The 22,836-nt window shown below is 43.8% G+C and overlaps 1 protein-coding gene across 1 annotated transcript in view; it reads right to left on the bottom strand.

Annotated features, from left to right (window-relative positions):
* The window catches only part of SPATA5 (spermatogenesis associated 5), a 488,555-nt gene that overhangs the window by 373,135 nt on the left and 92,584 nt on the right, over window positions 1-22,836 (bottom strand). Inside the window, 1 exon segment of the mRNA XM_030191768.1 lies at window positions 4,249-4,403. Coding sequence (XP_030047628.1) covers window positions 4,249-4,403 — 155 coding nt within the window.

The following is a 22,836-nucleotide window of genomic DNA, read 5'->3' as shown; positions in this document are numbered from 1 at the left end:
TAAGAGATAAGGACAAAGAGTAGCAAGATTCCGGAATCCCAAAGAGTACCAAGATTCCGGAATCCCAAAGAGTAGCAAGATTCCGGAATCCCAACGACTACTACTACTACTACTTATCATTTCTATAGTGCTACAAGACGTACGCAGCGCTGTACATTTGAACATGAAGAGACAGTCCCTGCTTGACAGAGCTTACAATCTAATTAGGACAGACAAACAGGACAAATAAGGGATAAGGGAAATGGGACTTGACATACCGCCTTTCTGAGGTTTTTGCAACTACATTCAAAGCGGTTCACATATATTCAGGTACTTATTTTGTACCAGGGGCAATGGAGGGTTAAGTGACTTGCCCAGAGTCACAAGGAGCTGCAGTGGGAATCGAACTCAGTTCCCCACGATCAAAGTCGTGAATATGCAAGTGAGGATGATAAAATAAGGGTTCTGAACAAGTGAATAAGGGTTAGGAGTTAAAAGCAGCATCAAAAAGGTGGGCTTTTAGCTCAGATTTGAAGATGGCCATGTACTGTGTATTCATTCACAGAGAGGGTGTAACTTGCACGTATGATCATTATCAGTACATCTGCAAGGAGTTCTATAAATGGCCGATAAAATTCAGCACTAAGCACTTTTCTGTAAAGGAAGCGCAACTTATATAGAACAGGGTTTAGTGCAGATCCCACACCTAACTTTTGGGCGCCGGACTTACAGCTGCTGAAACCTGGGGTAAACGCCGGTGCCCAATGTCGGCAGTTTTCACTAATTGCACAGGCAAATTTTTGGAATGCTCCTGAGACGCCCTCTTTTCAGACACGCACTATGAGAGTTAGGTGCCGAGCCTCCTAGAATGGCACACAGCAAATCCTAATTGATGCCAATTAACTGCAATAATTGCTTGTTAGAACCCAATTATTACTAGTTAAAGGCTCATTAATCAATTAGGTTGTACATCATATATAGAATCCAGTGGTTTATGTAAGTCTTTATCCATATATCCAGGACAACTCCCTAGTAAGATAAGTACATAAGAACATACGTGGTGCCAAATTGGGACAGATCGAAGGTTCATCAAGCCCAGTATCCTGTTTCCAACAGTGGCCAACCTAGGTCACAAGTACCTGGCAAGATCCTAAAACAGTACAATACAATTTATGCTGCTTGTCCCAGAAATAAGCAATGGATTTTCCCCAAGTCCATTTTAATAATGGCTTATGGAAGTTTTTTTTTAGGAAGCTAGCCAAACCTTTTTTTTAAACCCTGCTAAGCTAACCACTTTTACCACATTCTCTGGCAATGAACTCCAGAGTTTAATTACACGTTGAGTGAAGAAATATTTTCTCTGATGATGAGGAGAAATTTACACACATCAGTTAAACACACCATTTTAAATTTACTACTTTGTAGCTTCATTGCATGCCCCCTAGTCCTACTATTTTGGAAAGAGTAAACAAGCGATTCCCATTTATCCATTGCAGTCCACTCATTATTTTATAGACCTCTATCATATAACTCTTCTCAGACATCTTTTCTCCAAACTGAAGAACCCTAGCTGCTTTAGCTGTTCCTCATAGGGACGTTGTCCCACCCCTTTACTATTTTCGTCACTTTTTTCTAATTCCATTATATCTTTTTTGAGATGCGATGACCAAAATTGCACACAGTCGCACCATGGAGTAACAGAAAGACATTACAATGTCCTCACTTTTGTTTCCATTCCTTTCCTAATAATTCCTAACATTCTATTCGCTTTCTTAGCCGCTGCCGCACACTGAGCAGAGGGTTTCAATGTATCATCAACGACGACACCTAGATCCCTTTCCTGTTTGGTGACTCCTAATGATCTTTATCAAAGTACTACTACTACTACTATTACTATTTAGCATTTCTATAGCGCTACAAGGTGTACGCAGCGCTGCACAAACATAGAAGAAAGACACTCCCTGCTCAAAGAGCTTACAATCTAATAGACAAGAAATAAAGTAAGCAAATCAAATCAATTAATGTGAACGGGAAGGAAGAGAGGAGGGTAGGTGGAGGCGAGTGGTTATAAGTGGTTACGAGTCAAAAGCAATGTTAAAGAGGTGGGCTTTCAGTCTAGATTTAAAGGTGGCCAAGGATGGGGCAAGACGTAGGGGCTCAGGAAGTTTATTCCAGGCGTAGGGTGCAGCAAGACAGAAGGCGCAAAGTCTGGAGTTGGCAGTAGTGGAGAAGGGAACAGATTACTACTACTATTTAGCATTTCTATAGCGCTACAAGGCATACGCAGCGCTGCACAAACATAGAAGAAAGACAGTCCCTGCTCAAAGAGCTTACAATCTAATAGACAAAAAATAAATAAAGTAAGCAAATCAAATCAACTAATGTGAACGGGAAGGAAGAGAGGAGGGTAGGGTAGGGTAGGGTAGTACTCAAAGAAACCTTCAACCTTTTTGAATGATCCTAGAGAATGACTCCATGCGCAAACCTTAGCTGTATCTCTCTCACATGCAAGCTGTATCAATGAGTCCAAAGAGACTGCAGGGGCCTTATGACCTTTTTCTGCCATCTTTTCTATGTTTCTTTGATTATTAACACATCTAGAGAAAGACTTTTCTTCTCTTAGAGGATTTGAGTTATTGCATTTTACTATTTGTATTATAACTACTGTAATTGCTTGTTATATTTTTTTAGGCCCTTAACTGGATCTGGTAAGGGAAAATATAGTGGAATTAGAAAAGGTGCAGAGAAGGGCGATGAAAATGTTAAAGGGGAAGGGGTGACTTCCCTATGAGGAAAAGCTAAAGTGACTGGGGATCTTCAGCTTGTAGAAAAGACGGCTGAGGGGAGATATGATAGAGGTCTATAAAGTAATGAGTGGAGTGGAGCGGGTAGACGTGAAGCATCTGTTTACGCTTTACAAAATACTAGGACTAGGGGACATGCAATGAAGCTACAAAGTAGTAAATTTAAAATAAATCAGAGAAAATATTTCTTCACCCAATGTGTAATTGAAGGGGTGGAACGCCGGATACTACTCGAATACTATGAATACTACTGACCACCAGAACAACCTCATGTTTTGTGCCTACTGATGGACTTATACTTATGGACTCTAACTCTGCTTTTGGTCTTTTTAGCCATACTTTACTGATGCTCTGGACCTTTTGTGCCTTACATATAATAAGCCTAGACTAAGACTAGAACCTGTGCAGTTTAGACTTTTACTAGTAGTATGTATTTGTTAACCAGCAGCTAGATAACAAATTGTAGTAGTCAGCAATTTAGGGCAGCTGGCTCTGCCAGCACAGTCTCGTGATCCCTGCATAGAGGCTGTATTGTGTAAATGTGCTGGAACTTGTGCTACTTATCAGTATATTGCCTTATATGGTATATGCAATGCCAAATAACTGTGAATAGACTAGAGACCAGTGTTGGAAATAGAGGGGTGTGAGCAAAGCCAAAGATAAGTTTCGTTTCCTGGGTTCTGTGTAAGATCCTCTGTCTGTAACTGCGCATGACTACTGATAAGAGTGTATAAGAACGAGTGTCAGGTGACGCTCAGGGAGCAGTATCCTGAGATTACTTAGTACTGTTCAATTGCTAGCAATAAAGCTGTCATGCCTTTGGAACCAAATTGGCCTTTCGTCTCCTGATTTCCGAGCCTGTTTCATAATTAAACTCTGAAATTCGTTGCCAGAGAATGTAGTAAAGGTGGTTAGCTTAGCAGGGTTTAAAAAAAGGTTTGGACGGCTTCCTTAAGGAAAAGTCCATAGACCATTATTAAAATGGACCTGGGGAAAATCTACTGCTTATTTCTGGGATAAGTAAAATAAAATGTTTTGTACTTTTTGGGGATCTTGCCAGGTACTTGTGTCCTGGATTGGCCACTGTTGGAAACAGGATGCGGGATTGATGGACCTTTGGTCTTTCCCAGTATGGCAATACTTATGTACTTAACTCTGTGCTCTATTTGTGACTTTGACCAGGATATTTGGTTATGGATTTTCTTATGTATATCTGGTGATAGATTGTGCGACCTGTAATTTGAGAAAGAACACTATGTACGATCTGTATCTGCTTAGGGAACGTCCTGGGTGTGGCCTCTAACATCCAGTATCTAGTGAAGGAGCCCCTTGTGTACGATTTATAACACGGTAGTCGTTGTGTGTGTGTGCAAGAGACAAATCAAGAACAAGGCACCTGGTAACTCAGCCCTATTATGTGTCATGTGTAACAATGTATCTACTGTGAGCGAAGGAAATGGCTTACTTTTGGCACATCTATGGCCACCTCCCTCATGGCACTGGGCCTGACATCATTCATCGCCTGCAGGAAGTCGTTAAGAGTAATCATCACCGACCCAGCCACCTCGCCGTCTGGAGGTTTGGCCACATCTCCCAGCACTCTCCGCAGAGCGTTTAAGCCTGCAAGAAATAACAGATACTCATCCTAAGAACACATACAACAATAAATAAAACAAGAAATCCCTTCCAAGACGGATAGGAAATGAGCTAAACAGAACAGTGCAGACCTTCAAATAGACAGACAAAGCTCAGAGCTATGATGAAAACAGAAGGATTGCAAATAGCTCTCAAAATGCCAGCGTGCCTGGGTTGCAGTTCTACTCCCTCTGTCCTGTGCAGTTCTGCACTTTATTAAATAAAACAGCAATATACAGCAGCACGTAATCAGTTAATATCATCTAGACATTCTGCAAATTATCTGAAAACGATGCAAGCGACTACAACCAGTTCAAGATATCCTGTTATCTTTTATTCATGATCGACAAACCCAGATCATTTTACATTTTTGATTGACATTTTATGTCTACAATGTTTCCCATTGAATGCGCTGTTTTGTTTTGGGTATTTTGTGGGGTTTTTTTTTTTAATTTAGCAGATGCTTGGACAACTTATCAGTTCATTGGCCCCGACTGCTGACAGTAAAGGATTTTTCTGGTTAACACTCAAGATTAACCAGATAAATCTTTCTGAATACTGACTTCCTACATTTCTGTTTCTAGATAGTACATACGTATTGCCACACTGGGATAGACCAAAGGTCCATCAAGTCCAGTATCCTGTTTTCAACACTGGCCAGTCCAGGTTACAAGTACAGGGCAAAATCCCAAAACAGTACAATACATTTCAGCACCCCCAATCATTTTGAAAAGTTGGCTCCTATGGCAAGATCCCAAAAGAGGAAAACAGATTTTATGCTGCTTATTCCAGAAATAAGCAGTGGATTTTCCCCAAGTCCATCTTAATAATTTTTTTTAGGGAGTTATCCAAACGTTTTTTAAACCCTGCTAACTGCTTTTACCAAATTCTCTGGCAACGAATTCCAGAGTTTACACGTTGAGTGAAGAAATATTTCCTACAATATGTTTTAAATTTACTACTTAGTAGTTTCAATGCTTGCCCCCTATTCCTAGTATTTTTGGAAAGAGTAAAGCGATTCGTAAGTACATAAGTGTTGCCATACTGGGACAGATCAAAGGTCCATGGTCCAGCATCCCGTTTCCAACAGCGGCCAATCCAGTTCACAAGTACCCGGCAAGATCCCAAAACAGAATAATACATTTGATGCTGCTTATCCTAGAAATAAGCAGTGGATTTTCCCCATTTTAATAATGGTCTAAGGGCAAGCTTAGTTCTAAGGAAGCAACTTCACAATGAGCTTCTGCGGCACTCGTTGGTACTCACATGCAGGGCCCATCCTTAAGGGGTGGGGTGACCATCGTGGTGCCTGACCCTACAATAGCCACACCCACTGTAACCCACCCCATTTAAACAGATTATTCTGGCAGGGTTGGTGTTGGGGTGATCGCGATGGTTTGGGAGAGAGGGGCCTTAAGGCTGAAGGTTTACGTAATGCCCTTGTTCTAGCCATATGTGTACGGACTTGTAGCACTCCAGTTTCTTCTAGAACATACCTCTTCTTGGGAGAACAAGCTGGAGTACAACACATTCCAGCCCCAACCCTGCCAGAATAATTTGTTTAAGTGGGGTATAGGCGTCCACTCCTCCCCGGGAACTCCGTTCACTGGGTAAATCTCTCTTATATGTACCCTTCTCTTCCACTGCTAACTCCAGACTCCGTTCCTTTTATCTTGCTGCACCATATGCCTGGAATAGACTTCCTGAGCCGGTACGTCAAGCTCCATCTCTGGCCGTCTTCAAATCTAGGCTAAAAGCCCTCCCTTTTTGATGCTGCTTTTAACTCCTAACCCTTACTCACTTGGGGCCACATGCACTAAACTTAATGAGACATTAACGAGCAAGTAGTAAACCCTGGCATGCAGTAAACACTTTTTTCCGACGACGGCAGCAGCTAACAAAAACGAAATGCAGATGAGCAAATTGTGTAGAAACCCTATTGTAATGAGATGAACTAACCTTTTCCCGATTGCGTTAACGCTGGAAAATCTAACAAGAGGTCTGTACCTCTCGTTGGGGCTGCGTGAGATTGAAAAACTGCAACAAAAGTAACAAAAAAAAAATAGCGCTCTGCTTTAAAAAAAACGTCCATTTTGGCCATCATTCCACCCCCCCCCCCCCCCCGAAGTACAGTTGATGCCGCCCATACAAAAAAACGTCCATTTTGGCCGTCATTCCCCCCTTGCAATAATAAAAACATCTTTTTTGGCAGTGCTTCACTCAGCTGAGAGACCAGGAAGTCCCAGAGCCAATCACAATGCGTTTAGCTGAGCTAGACACGCTGTGATTGGCTCAGAGACTTCAAAGTCTCTCAGCTGAGTGAAGCACTGCCAAAAAAGACGTTTTTATCATTGCGGGGGGGGGGGGGGGGGGAGGGAAAGACGGCCTAAATGGACGTTTTTTTTTGGATGGGCGGCCTCAACTGCACTGTCCTGTGGATCGAGCCGCATCGGAGGGGGTGAGCAGCATGGCGCCTTCGGGTGGGGGGGGGGGGGAGAATGATGGCCAAAATGGACGTTTTTTTTTTTCAGGCGGCACAGGGAGGCATATTTGGCATGCGCAGAACAGCCAGCATAACGCTTGGCTGCTCTGCGCATGCTCGACCGGCCGATTGGCCGACTGTTTAACGATGGAATAGAGAATGCAAGTGAGCTACAACGAGCAGCTCATTTGCATTCCCTTTCCTTAATGCATGCCCGTTCCTTACCGATTCGCTAAGGGAATCGGTAAGGGAAGGGCTCTAACGATTGTTTAGTGCATCTGGCCCTTGTTCAGTACTCATATTTTATCATTCCCACCTTAGTAATTCCCTTATCTCTTATTTGTCCTGTTTGTCTGTCCTGATTAGATTGTAAGCTCTGTCGAGCAGGGACTGTCTCTTCATGGTCAAACGTACAGCGCTGCGTACGTCTTGTAGCGCTACAGAAATGATAAGTAGTAGTAGTAGTAGTCTTTGGGATTCTGGAATCTTGCTACTCTTGTCCTTATCTCTTATTCGTCCTGTTTATCTGTCCTAATTAGATTGTAAGCTCTGTCGAGCAGGGACTGTCTCTTCATGTTCAAATGTACAGCGCTGCGTACGTCTTGTAGCGCTTTAGAAATGATAAGTACTAGTAGTCTTTGAGATTCTGGAATCTTGCTACTCTTTGGGATTCCACTCAGAATCTGGCTACTCTGGGATTCCGGAATCTTGCTACTGTTTGGGATTCTGTACAGAGTCTTGCTACTCTTTGTCCTTATCTCTTATTTGTCCTGTTTGTCTGTCCTAATTAGATTGTAAGCTCTGTGGAGCAGGGACTGTCACTTCATGTTCAAGTACAGTGCTGCATACATCTAGTAGTGCTATAGAAATGGTAAGTAGTAGTAGTATAGGGATGGGCAGCCAGAAAATTTCTGTGCCATTTTTTTTCTAGGCTTTTAGTTATTTTGGTTTTGTTTTTTTATTTCAAAATGAATGTCATGTAATTTTCCTAAAGAGTGCACACTATGAGCTTGATTCTCTATTTGTCACCCAAAAAGTCTGTGTGGAAGGAAAACAAGTTAAGCGTTGTTTAATACACATAGGAGAAGTGTTAGGTTCTCAGGTTCAAAACACGCAGACACGGACTCTGGAGTAATCATGAGCCCTTGGGCTGCTGACGAGGAGAGGCAGCAGCAGGCAAAACCCACCAACCAACACTGGGCTAGAACGCCCCGGACTGGTACGCACTGAACTGGAACACACTGGACAGGAACACATGGGACTGGACCTAGGCTTCACCTACACTTAGCCGCCGTTCCCCGGGGGTTGAGCCCCCGGGTGCAGGCAGGGCTTGGAGGAAAACTGGTACTGGAATTAGCAGGCAGGAACACCAGAAAACTCACACTAGGAGGGACACTAAACAAGCCAGACCACAACAGGGTTCAAGATAGGATACAGGATTTCCAAACAGACCGGACTGGAAGGAAACTGAAAGCAAGCAGGGCAGACAGGGTTCAGAAGTGCCCACAGGCACCTAGACAAAGGCAAGGCAGACAAAGGCAAGGCAGACAGGGGTTCAGGGTACTCAGGCAGGAGGGAAAGGAAGCCAAAAGCAGACAGGATTCAGAAGTGCCACCAGGCACCCAGACAAGAGCAAGGCAGAAGTGCTAACTGCACCAGGAATACAGGGTTCTAAGACAGGAGGGAAAGGGAGCCAAAAGCAGACAGGATTCAGAAGTGCCACCGGGCACCCAAGAGCAAGGCAGAAGTGTTAACTGCACCAGGAATACAGGGTTCTCAGACAGAAGGGAAAGGGAGCCAACAGGACTGGAATCAGGATAGGATTCAAGGCAAGCAAGGCAAGGCAGAAGTGCTAACAGCACCAAACACTAACCTGGACATTTGGCGTTTGCAAAGGCCCTGAATGGAAGAACATCACTTCCTTATCAAGGGCCTGACTGATGATGTCACAGCTACAGGACTCAGGCAGAAAGCATATTGAAGCACAGAGAGGCTCAACACATACAGGTGCAGTATAGTGGAGTAATTAGAGCCACGCTGGAAGCAGCCAGCACACAGAGACAGAGGCAGAGCTAACTCAGGCAACACACACAGGTACAGTATAGTGAAGCAATCAGAACCATGCTGGGAGCAGCCAGCACACAGAGACAGAGCTAACTCAGGAAGGACAGACAGAAGCCAGCTAAGAAGCTTGAGAGGGGTCACGACCACAATCGTAACAAGAAGACTCTATAAATGGTGCGTGGACTTTCACGCGAAATACACGTGTAACAATTGGCGTAACAAACCAATTAGCATTTTTAGCAGCACTTAACAAGCAACAATGAGCACTAATTGGCAATTATCAAATTTATGCAAGGAAATCGCTAAGTGTGCCTAAATTGTAAAACGCACAGTTCTAAATAAATGCGCGTAGTTTAAAAGGGGCATGCTTATGGGCGTTTCGTGAGCGTTCCAAAATTTCCACACGTAATTACGGAATGCGGGTCAGTGTGCCTAAATTTACGCATGCGGATTTACACCAGGTTTTTAACTGGCGTAAATGGGCATGCATAGATTTAGGCCCTACAGTAACCATTAAGCGTAAACTGCATCTAAATCTTACAGCATACGCTTAGTTCCACGTGGATTTTTTTAGGCACCACATTTATTTATTTATTTATTGCATTTGTATCCCACCTATTTGCAGGCTCAAAGTGGCTTACATAGTACTGTTAACACAGTTATTCCAGTATATCAAGTATAGTTAGTATTGTGTAGAGATTAATTAAGAAAAGAAAGAAGAAGGAAGGGATTTATTAGGGTATTTATAGAAGGTGGGCTTTCATAACTGAATGGGTTGGTGGAGTGGATTCGTGGGGCTGTAGGTTCTCATTGTAGGCCTTGTTGAAGAAATATGTCTTCAGAGATTTGCGAAAGGTAGTTGTTTCGTCAATTGTTTTCAGATCTGTGGGTAATGCGTTCCATAACTGCGTGCTCATGTAAGAGAAGGTGGTGGCGTGCATCAGCTTGTATTTTAGTCCTTTACAGCTGGGGAAGTGTAGGTTGAGAAATTTGCGAGATGATCTTTTGGCATTTCTGGGAGGTAGGTCCACGAGGTTTAGCATGTAGGTTGGGGCGTCTGCGTGAATGATTTTGTGTACAATCGTGCAGATCTTGAATGCAATGTGTTCCTTAAGTGGGAGCCAGTGGAGTTTTTCTCTTAAGGGTTTTGCACTTTCATATTTAGTTTTTCCATATATGAGTCTGGCGGCCGTATTCTGGGCAGTCTGGAGTTTTTTAATAGTCTGTTCTTTGCAGCCAGCATACAGTGCGTTGCAGTAATCCAGATGGCTTATTACCATTGACTGTACCAATGTACGGAAGATGTATCTCGGGAAGAAAGGTTTTACTCTTTTGAGTTTCCACATGGAGTAGAACATCTTTTTCGTAGTGTTTTTCACGTGGGCATCAAGAGTGAGGTTTCGATCAATGGTGACCAAGAATTTTCAAGTTTTGTGAAACAGGAAGAGAACAATATGGTGTGGTTATGGTGGAGAAGTTTTTTGTGTTATATTGTGAGGTAAGTACAAGACATTGTGTTTTTTCTGCATTAAGTTTTAGTTGGAATGCATCTGCCCAGGTGTGCATTATTTGGAGGCTTTGGTTGATCTCGTTGGTGATTTCATTTAGATCATGTTTGAACGGGATGTAAATTGTGACGTCATCTGCATATATGTAGGGGTTGAGGTTTTGATTGGCTAGAAGTTTGGCTAAAGGTATCATCATTAGGTTGAATAAAGTTGGTGAGAGGGGGGATCCTTGGGGTACTCCACATTCAGGTGTCCATGAGAGTGATCTGTCCGCGTTCGTTGTTACTTGGTATGATCTGGTGGTCAGGAATCCTTTGAACCATTTGAGAACTGTGCCTCCTACTCCGAAGTATTCTAGTATATGTAAAAGTATTTCGTGATTAACCATGTCGAAGGCGCTGGACATGTCGAATTGTAGGAGGAGTATGTTGTTACCAGTTGCAATTGCTTGTTTGAATGAGTTCATTGCGGACACTAGAACTGTTTCGGTGCTGTGATTTGACCGAAATCCTGATTGAGACTCGTGCAGGATTGAGTGTTTACTTAGGTATTCCGTAAGTTGTTTCGTCGCTATGCCTTCCACGAGTTTGGTTATAAGTGGAATAGATGCTACTGGGCGATAGTTGGTTAAGTCCATTGTGCTTTTCTTTGCGTCTTTCGGTAGCGAAGTAAGTAGGATTTTTCCTTTATCCATGGGAAAGAGCCCATTTTGGAGTCTATAGTTTACATGGTTCGTGAGGTCTGCTTTGAATTGTTTGGGTGCAGATCTTATTAGACTGTTAGGGCAGTTTGCATTGTGATTTGGTGTATTTTCCGAGCCAATGTGAGATTTCATTTGATTAAAGCGTGTCAAAGTTGGTCCATGATCGATCTGCTGGGTATTCTCCGTGTTTTGGGTCTAGATATTCAAGGATATTTGTGTAATCCATTATGTTGGTAGGTATCATGAGTCGGAGCTTTATGATTTTCTCCTTGAAGTAATTTGCAAGGTTGGTTGCTGATGGGGTATCTGTGTTGTTGGAGGTAACCGTATTAGTATTTAAGAGATTGTTTACGAGTGAGAAGAGTTTGTGTGTATCCTTGTCGTTTGGTCCTATTTTGGTTTTGTAATATGTCCTTTTAGTTTGTCTGATAGTGTATTTGTATTTTCTTTGTAGTTGTTTCCAGTCTTTGAGTGTATTTTCGTCTTTTTTCTTGCTCCAAGCTCTTTCTAATCTTCTGACCTGTGTTTTTAGTTCTTTCAGTTCTTCGTTGAACTATGTTATTGAGTTTTTTCTATGTGAGGTTCTGGTTTGAAGTGGTGCTATATTGTCTAGTATTGTTCTACATCTGTTATCCCATTCTTGAAGAAATTGGGGTGAGTCTGTAGGTGTTGTCCATTCGTCAGTGTATAACTGTTGCCAGAATGTTAGTGGGTCTATTTTGCCTCTTGTAGTGTAGGTTTGTTGTTTTTGTTTTTGTTGTGTCTTTTTTGTTCTCCAGTAGAGGGAAATGTTTGCACTGTAGTGATCGGACCATGGTTGGGCTGTCCATTTTGTGTCTATTGGTGTGAGATTTGGTTCTGATGAGAATTTGTGGGTGATGATATCTAGTGTATGTCCTTTGTTATGGGTGGGTTATATGTTTGGCCAGTGGAGCTCCCATAATTGGAGGAAGTCTATGCATTCGCGTACATTGTTTGAGTTAGTATCTTCAAGGTGAAGGTTGATATCTCCTGCTATGAGAAGGTTCTGGGTGGAAACACAAGTATTCGCTATGAAATCCAGAAAGTGCGTTTGTGCGTCTTGCCAGTTGCCCGGGGGTCTGTAAAATAGGATGAGGTTTAAGTGATCAAGTAAGTTGGAGTGGTTGATTCTGACTGAGGTTATTTCAAGTTGGGGAAGAATTGATTCTGCTGTTGTTGTGACTGTGAAATGAGATTTATAAATTATTGCTATGCCTCCTCCTCTTTTTCCTTCTCTTGTCCAGTGGGTGATTTTGTATGCTGGGGGACAGAGCTCTAAAATTATCGGATCTTTGGGATCATGGATCCAAGTTTCGCTGATAAGTAGGAAGTCGAGATGGTCAGTTGTAATCCAGTCAGTTAGTATCGTGGTTTTATTGACTGCTGATCTATCCCACATACCATGGTAACTTACATCAGAGGAGGGCGGGCCCAAGAAGAACAGAGGGATGTCGGAGAAGGCAGCACTGATCGCAGATCAGCTGCTCTTACCCGTGCAGCGCCTTCACACAGAGGTGAGAGGAGCTGCGTGGGCCAGTAAAACGGAGGGGGGATCCGGTAGAGGGGGGGGGGGGGGCGGCGGCGATGACCTCAGGGGCAGGGCACAGGGGCGGAGTATGCCGGGAGGCGGAGCTATGGGAGAAGGAGAAACAGAGAGAGACAGGAAGGGAGGGGGACCGGGGCTGCTAAACTTTTGAGTTTTGTTTTTATTTTTTATTTTATACGGGCGGAAGCGGGGAGCAGCGGCAACCTCGGGTGGGGGGGCAAGGCCGTCCATACAGGACGCTCCTGACGAGCGCCTTTGCCTCCTCCCGATCCTTTTTCTATGTATGTTTAGTTTTGTATTGATGCAGGGGGAAGCCCTCCATCGTTCTCTTGGTAGCACTTGGATTTTTATGGTGCAGGGGGAAGCGGGGAGATGACAGCTCAGGCCTTAACGACAGGTCTGAGCTCACGTTAAATTTCTCACGGTAAATGATTCATTGCAATCGTCGGTATGGTTAGTGCATTCCAAATTGTCCACATTTCAATGGTAGTTTCTCGTTTGCATTCCGTTTTTGTTAGCTGCTAGCATCGTCGGAAAATGGCTTTTAATGCATGCTACGGTTGAAAATTTCTGTTAAAGGGTACTTTAAAGGGTCCTTAAAGGGTCGTTAAGGTTTAGTGCATCTGGGCCTATATCAGCAAAATTCACCCTTTCCTTTCTGAGCACACTACCAGAACCCTCATCCACACTCTTATCACCTCTCGCTTACACTATTGCAACTTGCTCTCACAGGTCTCCCACTTAGCCATCTCTCTCCTCTTCAATCTGTTCAAAATTCTGCTGTACGACTAATATTCCGTCAGTGTCGTTCTGCTCATATTAGCCCTCTCCTCAAGTCACTTCACTGGCTTCCTATCCATTTCCATATACAGTTCAAACTCCTCTTATTGACCTATAAGTGCATTCTCTCTGCAGCTCCTCAGTACCTCTCCACTCTCATCTCTCCCTACATTCCTCCCCGGGAACTCCGTTCACTGGGTAAATCTCTCTTATCTGCACCCTTCTCCTCCACTGCTAACTCCAGACTCCGTTCCTTTTATCTTGCTGCACCATATGCCTGGAATAGACTTCCTGAGCCGGTACGTCAAGCTCCATCTCTGGCCGTCTTCAAATCTAAGCTAACAGCCCACCTTTTTGATGCTGCTTTTAACTCCTAACCCTTAGTCACTTGTTCAGAACCCTTATTTTATCATCCTCACTTTAATATTCCCTTATCTCTTGTCTGTCCTGTTTGTCTGTCCTAATTAGATTGTAAGCTCTGTTGAGCAGGGACTGTCTCTTCATGTACAAGTGTACAGCGCTGCGTACATCTAGTAGCGCTATAGAAATGATACGTAGTAGTAGTTAGGGATCTTCTGTGCATCACAATCCTTTTTCAATTCCATCACTAATTTTGTCTTCACCCTCTCCTCCAGGAAGGTCAGTCCAGGCTTCCACTACCCTTTCGGTGAAACCCAAAATTTCCTGACCTCAGTTCTCAGTCTACTCCTTGCAGCTTCATCTCAGGTACTCTAGTTGTACTGCTTCTCTTCCTTTCGAAAAGGTTGTTCTTTAATACCGTCTGAGTATGTAAATGTCTGCATGTCCTCCCTCCCTCCTCTCCTCTACATTACATAGTAACATAGTAAATGACGGCAGATAAAGACCTCTACGGTCCATCCAGTCTGCCCAACAAGATAAACTCATTTTACATGGTATGTGATACTTTATATGTATACCTGAGTTTTTTCTTTTATTTTTTGTTACATTTGTACCCCGCGCTTTCCCATTCATGGCAGGCTCAATGCGGCTTACAGGTACTTATTTGTACCTGGGGCAATGGAGGGTTAAGTGACTTGCCCAGAGTCACAAGGAGCTGCCTGTGCCTGAAGTGAGAATCGAACTCAGTTCCCCAGTTGGTATTCATCCCAGAGTACTGATAGAACTGAAAAATGAGCTTGTGGAGCTATTGTTAGTAATATGTAATTTATCCTTAAAATCGAGCGTGGTACCAGAAGATTGGAGGGTGGCCAATGTAACGCCGATTTTTAAAAAAGGTTCCAGAGGAGATCCGGGAAATTATAGACCGGTAAGTTTGATGTCTGTGCCGGGCAAAATGGTAGAGACTATTATTAAGAACAAAATAACAGAGCATATTCAAAAGCCTGGATTAATGAGACAAAGTCAACATGGATTTAGTGAAGGGAAATTTTGCCTCACCAATCTACTACATTTCTTTGAAGGGGTGAAAAAACATGTGGATAAAGGTGAGCCGGTTGATATTGTGTATCTGGATTTTCAGAAGGCGTTTGACAAAGTACCTCATGAAAGACTCCAGAGAAAATTGGAGAGTCATGGAATAGGAGGTAGTGTCCTATTGTGGATTAAAAACTGGTTAAAAGATAGAAAACAGAGAGTAGAGTTAAATGGTCAGTATTCTCAATGGAGAAGGGTAGTTAGTGGGGTTCCCCAGGGCTCTGTGCTGGGACCGCTGCTTTTTAACATATTTAGAAATGACCTAGAGATGGGAGTGAGGTAATTACATTTGCTGATGACACAAAGTTATTCAAAGTCGTTAAATCGCAGGAGGATTGTGAAAATTTACAAGAGGACGAGACTGGGAAACAGGGAGTCTAAATGGCAGATGACATTTAATGTGAGCAAGTGCAAAGTGATGCATGTGGGAAAGCGGAACCTGAATTATAGCTACGTCATGCAAGGTTCCACGTTAGGAGTCACAGACCAAGAAAGGGATCTAGGTGTCGTTGTTGATGACATGTTGAAACCTTCTGCTCAGTGTGCTGCTGCGGCTAAGAAAGCAAATAGAATGTTAGGTATTATTAGGAAAGGAATGGAAAACAAAAGTGAGGACGTTATTATGCCTTCATATCGGTCCATGGTGCGACCGCACCTCAAATACTGTGTTCAATTCTGGTTGCCGCATCTCAAAAAAAGATATAGTGGAATTAGAAAAGGTGCAGAGAAGGGCGAGGAAAATGATAAAGGGGATGGGACGACTTCCCTATGAGGAAAGGCTAAAGCGGCTAGGGCTCTTCAGCTTGGAGAAAAGGCGGTTGTTGAGAGATACGATAGAGGTCGATAAAATAATGTATGGAGTTGAACGGGTAGACATGAGACATCTGTTTCAACAATACTAGGACTAGGGGGCATGCGATGAAGCTACAAAGCAGTAAATTTAAAACAAATCAGAGAAAATATTTCTTTAGTCAACGTGTAATTAAACTCTGGAATTCGTTGCCAGAAAATGTGGTAAAGGCGGTTAGCTTAGCAGAGTTTAAAAAAGGTTTGGACAGCTTCCTAAAGGAAAAGTCCATAGACCATTATTAAACTGGACTTGGGGAAAATCCACTATTTATGGGATAAGCAGCATAAAATGTTTTGTACTTTTTTGAGATCTTGCCAGGTATTTGTGATCTGGATTGGCCACTGTTGGAAACAGATGCTGGGCTTCATGGACCTTTGGTCTGTCCCAGTATGGCAATACTTATGTACTTATGACCCCAGAGCCAATTTGGGGGGTCCATGCCCCTGTGGCCCCCCGTAGCTACGCCACTGAGAAGAGCAGGGTAGGCAATGCGGTGAGACTAGCGCGTATCAATTGCTTCAGCTGGTGTGGGTTGGAGACCCCCACCAGCCAAACCGGGGGCCCCAGCACCAATTTGGGCCTGTGCCCCCCCATAGCTACACCACTGATTGAGAATGCAAGTCTTGTCTCAGTTGTGCATGCCATGATAACATCAAAACTGGATTACTGTAATGCACTCTACACTGGTCTGACTACAAAGGGTCTGCACCAGCTCCAATTGATTCAGAATGCTGCAGCAAGACTAATAGAAGGTTGCAAGCAACGTGACCATATCACACCATTTTTACAAAAACTTCACTGGCTATCCGTACAATACAGGGCTAAATTTAAAACTCTTATGTCTGATTGTTTTGCCTTATAGGCAATGGCCCAGGGTACTTGAAAAACAGGACCTCCCTCTACACATGTATGTCCAGTAGCGCTACAGAAATGATAAGTAGTAGTAGTACACACCTCCAAGGTCACCAAGGTCCTCCCAAGGAATATCTCTAACCAAACCCTGTCCAAAGGACATTACGTGATGTGATACTCACCAGCCGGAGGACCTCTCACACTCTGGAATGCACTGCCTGAAAGGCTCCACTTAACACAAGACTATCTCTACTTCTGGAAGTAGGTCAAAGTTTGACTGTTCAGCCAGGCGTTCAAAGGAAGAAGTAACTAACTTGTTAGTCTCACACACTCACAAAGAGCAACACCAACTGGTGGTGGGAGGCGGGGATAGTGCTGGGCAGACTTATACGGTCAGTGCCAGAGCCGGTGGTGGGAGGCGGGGATAGTGCTGGGCAGACTTATACGGTCAGTGCCAGAGCCGGTGGTGGGAGGCGGGGATAGTGCTGGGCAGACTTATACGGTCAGTGCCAGAGCCGATGGTGGGAGGCGGGGTTAGTGCTGGGCAGACTTATACGGTCAGTGCCAGAGCTGGTGGTGGGAGGCGGGGCTGGTGGTTGGGAGGCAGGGATAGTGCTGGGCAGACTTATACGGCCTGTGCCAGAGCCGGTGGTTGGGAGGCAGGGCTGGTGGTTGGGAGGCAGGGATAGTGCTGGACAGACTTGTACGGTCTGTGCCAGAGCCGGTGGTTGGGAGGCAGGGCTGGTGGTTGGGAGGTGAGGATAGGGCTGGGCAGACTTATACGGTCTGTGCCAGAGCTGGTGGTTGGGAGGCGGGGATAGTGCTGGGCAGACTTATACGGTCTGTGCCAGAGCCGGTGGTTGGGAGGCAGGGCTGGTGGTTGGGAGGTGAGGATAGGGCTGGGCAGACTTATACGGTCTGTGCCAGAGCCGGTGGTTGGGAGGAGGGGCTGGTGGTTGGGAGGCGGGGATAGTGCTGGGCAGACTTATACGGTCTGTGCCCTGAAGAGCACAGGTACAAATCAAAGTAGGGTATACACAAAAATTAGCACATATGAGTTATCTTGTTCGGCAGACTGGATGGACCGTGCAGGTCTTTTTCTGCCGTCATCTACTATGTTACTATGCTACTATATTGTGGAGCAGGACTTGCTCATCTATAGTCAAGCACCTTTCTGACTTCCTGTGCAACTTGCTTTAAATTAGTCACCTTATTTTCTACCTCCTGTTACTCTAGCTATATGTTCCATCTTTGCTTATACCTTATGCTGTCTATTCAAATGTTTTATTGAGTATCGTGTTGATATTCCATACTTTGCATTATTATCTGAATATTTTTATTGCTATAATTGTCTATTGCTTAAGTTTGATTTCTTCTTGCTGCACACTGAAGAAAGTGAATTTCTTCAAAAAGGTGATAAATCCTAATAAATAAAAAAGTTCAAAATCACAGGTCCCTTTAAGATGGTCCCCAGGAGGATTGAGCTGCGTGTTAGCAGTCTGACGTTCCTAGGGGAAAAAAATAATACAGCTCAAAGCTGACATTATCTTTCCACAACACACACAGCCTGCAAATTTAAAGACAGGTTATATTATTTTATTTGCATAATAAAAAGTGACGTCCTTGTATTTACATGCTTTGCAGCTCATTATTATGTAGCCATGTGTTGGTGTTAAGGACAAACAATGCAGGGTTTTGCATTTTAATATGCTTTATGTAGCAAAAATTCTGCATTATCTCCTTAATGCAAATTAATAACAATCCTCTGAATGTCTGTCTTGACAAAGAATTATAACACTGAATTACTGAGTTTCCTGTGTGCAAACATCAATTGTCTAAAGGAGAAATTTTGGCTACTTATATGACGAAGTTTTCACAATTGCAATGTATTTTATTATTATTGTTATTATGAATTGCTAGGATGCATTCTTTTACTATTTATTTATTAGGATTTATTTACCACCTTAAAAGAATTCACTCAAGGAGGTGTATAGCAGGAATAAGTCAAACATAAGCAATAGACAATGACAGCAGTAAAAATATTCAAAAAAATACAAGGTATGGCATAGAGGGGCATAATTGAACGAAAACGTCTATCTCCATGGGCGTTTATCTCCGAGAACGGGTCCGTAAAGGGGCAGACCAAACCGTATTTTCGAAAAAAATAGACGTCCATGTTTTATTCGACAATTTGTGAGCTGGGCGTTTTTGTTTTTCAGCGATAATGGAAAATGAAAGCGCCCAGCTCAAAAACGAATAAATCCAAGGCATTTGTTCGTGGGAGGGGCCAGGATTCGTAGTGCACTGGTCCCCCTCACATGCCAGGACACCAACCGGGCACCCTAGGGGGCACTTTTACAAAAAAAAGGTAAAAGAGCTCCCAGGTGCATAGCACCCTTCCCTTGTGTGTTGAGCCCCCCAAATCCCCCTCAAAACCCACTGCCCACAAGTCTACACCATTACTATAGCCCTAAGGGGTGAAGGGGGCACCTACATGTGGGTACAGTGGGTTTGGGGGGTGGTTTGGAGGGCTCCCATTTACCAGCACAAGTGTAACAGGTGGGGGGGGGATGGGCCTGGGTCCACCTGCCTGAAGTCCACTGCACCCCCTAACAACTGCTCCAGGGACCTGCATACTGCTACCGATGTCTGGGTGCATAGACTGTTGTGAATTGATACGGGCAATTTTAACCCGAGTCCCTGATGAAAGCGTTGAAACCCGCGGCGTCGGGCGTAATTTAGGGAAAGCCTAAGTGGACTCCAACAGCGTGAGACACGGAGTGGAACTTAAGATAAGTTTTTCACAAGTTTTATTTAGAGCACTTGTAGCTTTGAACACTTTGGTAGTGTGTGTTTGCAATAGCAATACAATAGCATTGAAAAACAGTTTACTAAGGGATAGCCCGATGAGGAGATACTGTGCCGCTAGGCAAAAAGTTTTTTTGATATTGCCGTTAAGTGGTGTCTTCTGAGGGTTCCCAAACTATTTCGGATATATATATATATATTTTCACATATGATTTGATGTTTGGGTTTGGTAACAACAAAAGAAGAAACAAGAGAAAAATAATATAAAAGAAAAATCCCATAGGAAAAGTGCTTACAAACAATTAGTTCTTATCTTTGGATTTTGTGAAGTGTATAGGGAGGTGGGTATGACATTTGAGGGTGAAAAAAAAAAGTTGTGAAACATCATGTTTTGTGGTGGAAGGGGGTTAGTGACCACTGGGAGAGTCAGGGGAGGTCATCCCCGATTCCCTCTGGTGGTAATCTGGTCATTTAGGGCACTTTTTGGGGCCTTATTCGTGAAAAAACAGGGTCCAGGAAAAGTGCCCTAAATTCTAGCTACAAACGCATACTTTTTTTCCATTATCGGCGAAAGGCGCCTATCTCTCCTCGGCCGATAACCACGCCCCAGTTCCACCTTCGCCACGCCTCCAACACGCCCCCGTCAACTTTCTACGCTTCCGCGATGGAGTGCAGTTGAAAACGTCCAAAATCGGCTTTCCATTATACCGATTTATTCGTTTTTGTGAGATAAACGTCTATCTCCCGATTTGGGTCGAAATCTAGGCGTTTTTCTCTTTCAATTATAAGCTGGATAGTCTGCTACATTACAACGCCAAAACAATACACAATAAAACATTTTAATACACAGCACAGGCTGTGAGCAAAGATGAAACATATAGATAGATAAGATAGAGTAACAGGAGACAGAAAATAAGGGACTAGTTTAAAGAAAGTTGCAAATGAGGTCAGAAAAGTGCTTGAATCAGTGGCGTAGCTACATGGGGCCAGGGGGCCTGGGCCCCTGTGGATTCGGCCCTGGACCCCCCCTGCCGACGACCCTCTCGATCCCCCCTCCTGCCATCGCCTGCCTTTGCTGGCAGGGGACCCCAACCTCCGCCAGCCGAGGTCCTCTTCTTCCCACGCAAGGCTTCCTTCTGTTTCTAACGTTTCTGAAAGAGCCAGGCGGACTTCTACGGTCTATGTCCCAGAAACGCCAAAGAAAGACTCATGATAAAGTATATAGTGGAGGAGTGGCCTAGTGGTTAGAGCACCAGTCTTGCAATCCAGAGGTGACCGGTTCAAATCTCACTGCTGCTGCTCGTGATCTTGGGCAAGTCACTTAACCCTCCATTGCCTCAGGTATAAACTTAGATTGTGAGCCCACCCGAGCCAGAGAAATATCCCATGTACGGTGTGAGCGAAATCCAAATAAATAAAATAATTATAAAAAAAAATTAATGAGTTGCAATTTCATTTTCCACGTTTGCACAGATTGAAAAAAAAAAAGGACAGCTGTGCGTTCTCATTTTATTTTGGCAGGGCCTAGAACAGAGCTGCCTGTATAAAGCGGGATCCCCCCCCCCCCCCCCCCCCAAAGGCCTTACTGAAGTGTTATTATAAACACTGGGCCTTCAGGAATGAGAAAAATGCAATCCTTTATTTATGATGAATACCCGACACGGGCCGTGTTTCGGCGTACAAACGCCTGCATCAGGGGTCAAAAAGCTCTGATAAGAGGAGAGTTTGTGCTACCTCTTGCTGTACTTGAGCAGAAATAGACATCAAGAAAGGAATATAACCTGATTGTTTATCATCTTTAACTACTAGCTAATTAGCTGACCTAGAAGAGCTTTTTGACCCCTGATGCAGGCGTTTGTACGCCGAAACACGGCCCGTGTCGGGTATTCATCATAAATAAAGGATTGCATTTTTCTCATTCCTGAAGGCCCAGTGTTTACTTTGTCTGTTTGTTTGGTTGCTTTTGTATGCTGTTTTCCCTCTTTTTTGTGACTGAAGGTGTTATTATAACACTTTTCCTCCCCCTTCCTAATCCGTTACTCTAAAGAAAGGTATGGATTGGCAGAATCACATTCCCAACACGTTTAAAGTACACCATATGGCTCCAGAAAAAGGAGGACGGATTGAGCCAGCCGGGTTTTACTTCCATTGAAAGCAATGGAAGTAAAACCCGGCTGGCTCAATCCGTCCTCCTTTTTCTGGAGCCATATGGTAACCCGAAGTACACTGCACTGCTGCATTGTAAAAAAAAAAAAAAGCCACATTCTGATGCCAGCAGGGGAAAGGCAGGAACACTCGGCCACTCAGTTTAGCAAGAAGATTCCTCTGTAAATAATGGCATTAATCTCAGGCAGGGGCAAAGGGCTTCCTAAAAACAGACTAAATTAAGTGCAATGAGGAAGGGTGTTACAGATTAGATCAGAGGCTCACATGGCAAATGCTTCCACTCTCACTATAAACACACTGTCCAGGAGCAAACCCCCTGCAGCAGAAACCCAGCTCGGCACGTCCTCTCCACCCGCAGCCTTACAAGGACTGGTGTAGCAGAAATCGCTATATTTGGAAAACCAGGCCCCTGACCACACTCCAGAATTAAGAGTTTGCAGTGCTTCCCAACGCACAACTTACTGCTAACACTACACAGGGAGAGAGAATCAGTAGGAGAGGACAAATGTGAGGCCCCAGGACTGTAAACACAGACACTGACATGGAGAATCTGTCATATAGGCAGCAGGTCCAGCTGAAAGAAAGCAGGCTGGAATGTCTCTAAAGGGCTTAGTTTTGTGCAAACCCTGACAGCAATGAACCTCACTAGGTATGACCTCAATCTGTCAAATGTACTGCTAGTGCTTGCCGCTGTGCCAAAGAGAGCTTCCTTCTAAAGTTCACAGGAAGTAACATGTACAGACAACAATAAGAGCATGCACTTGGAAATGGATTTTCCGTTTATCCAGCAGTGCCAAATGCAGTTCAGAACATTTCAGAATCTTTCTGCCACATTTCCTTGGCCTCTGTAACTCTTGGGTACTTGAGGATCTCTTTCTGACCATACAGTGAATAAAATCATTGTTTGGCACTGCAAATATATATCCGGCATTTTTGCATCAAGCTATTTATCAGATAGGATTTGAACGCTCCAGGTGATCACAACCTCCTTATTTTTTAAAAAGTTTTATTACAACAATAAGTTTGGAGAAGAGACGGCTGAGGGGAAACATGATAGAGGTATATAAAATAATGAGTGGAGTGGAACAGTGGATGTGAAGGTAAAATTATGTATCATACCTGATAATTTTCTTTCCATTAATCATAGCTGATCAATCCATAGACTGGTGGGTTGTGTCCATCT

The sequence above is a fragment of the Microcaecilia unicolor genome, chromosome 2 (assembly GCF_901765095.1).
Source record: "Microcaecilia unicolor chromosome 2, aMicUni1.1, whole genome shotgun sequence".
NCBI classification, from domain to species: Eukaryota; Metazoa; Chordata; class Amphibia; order Gymnophiona; family Siphonopidae; genus Microcaecilia; species Microcaecilia unicolor.
This window is presented reverse-complemented; position numbering and strand designations above follow the sequence as displayed.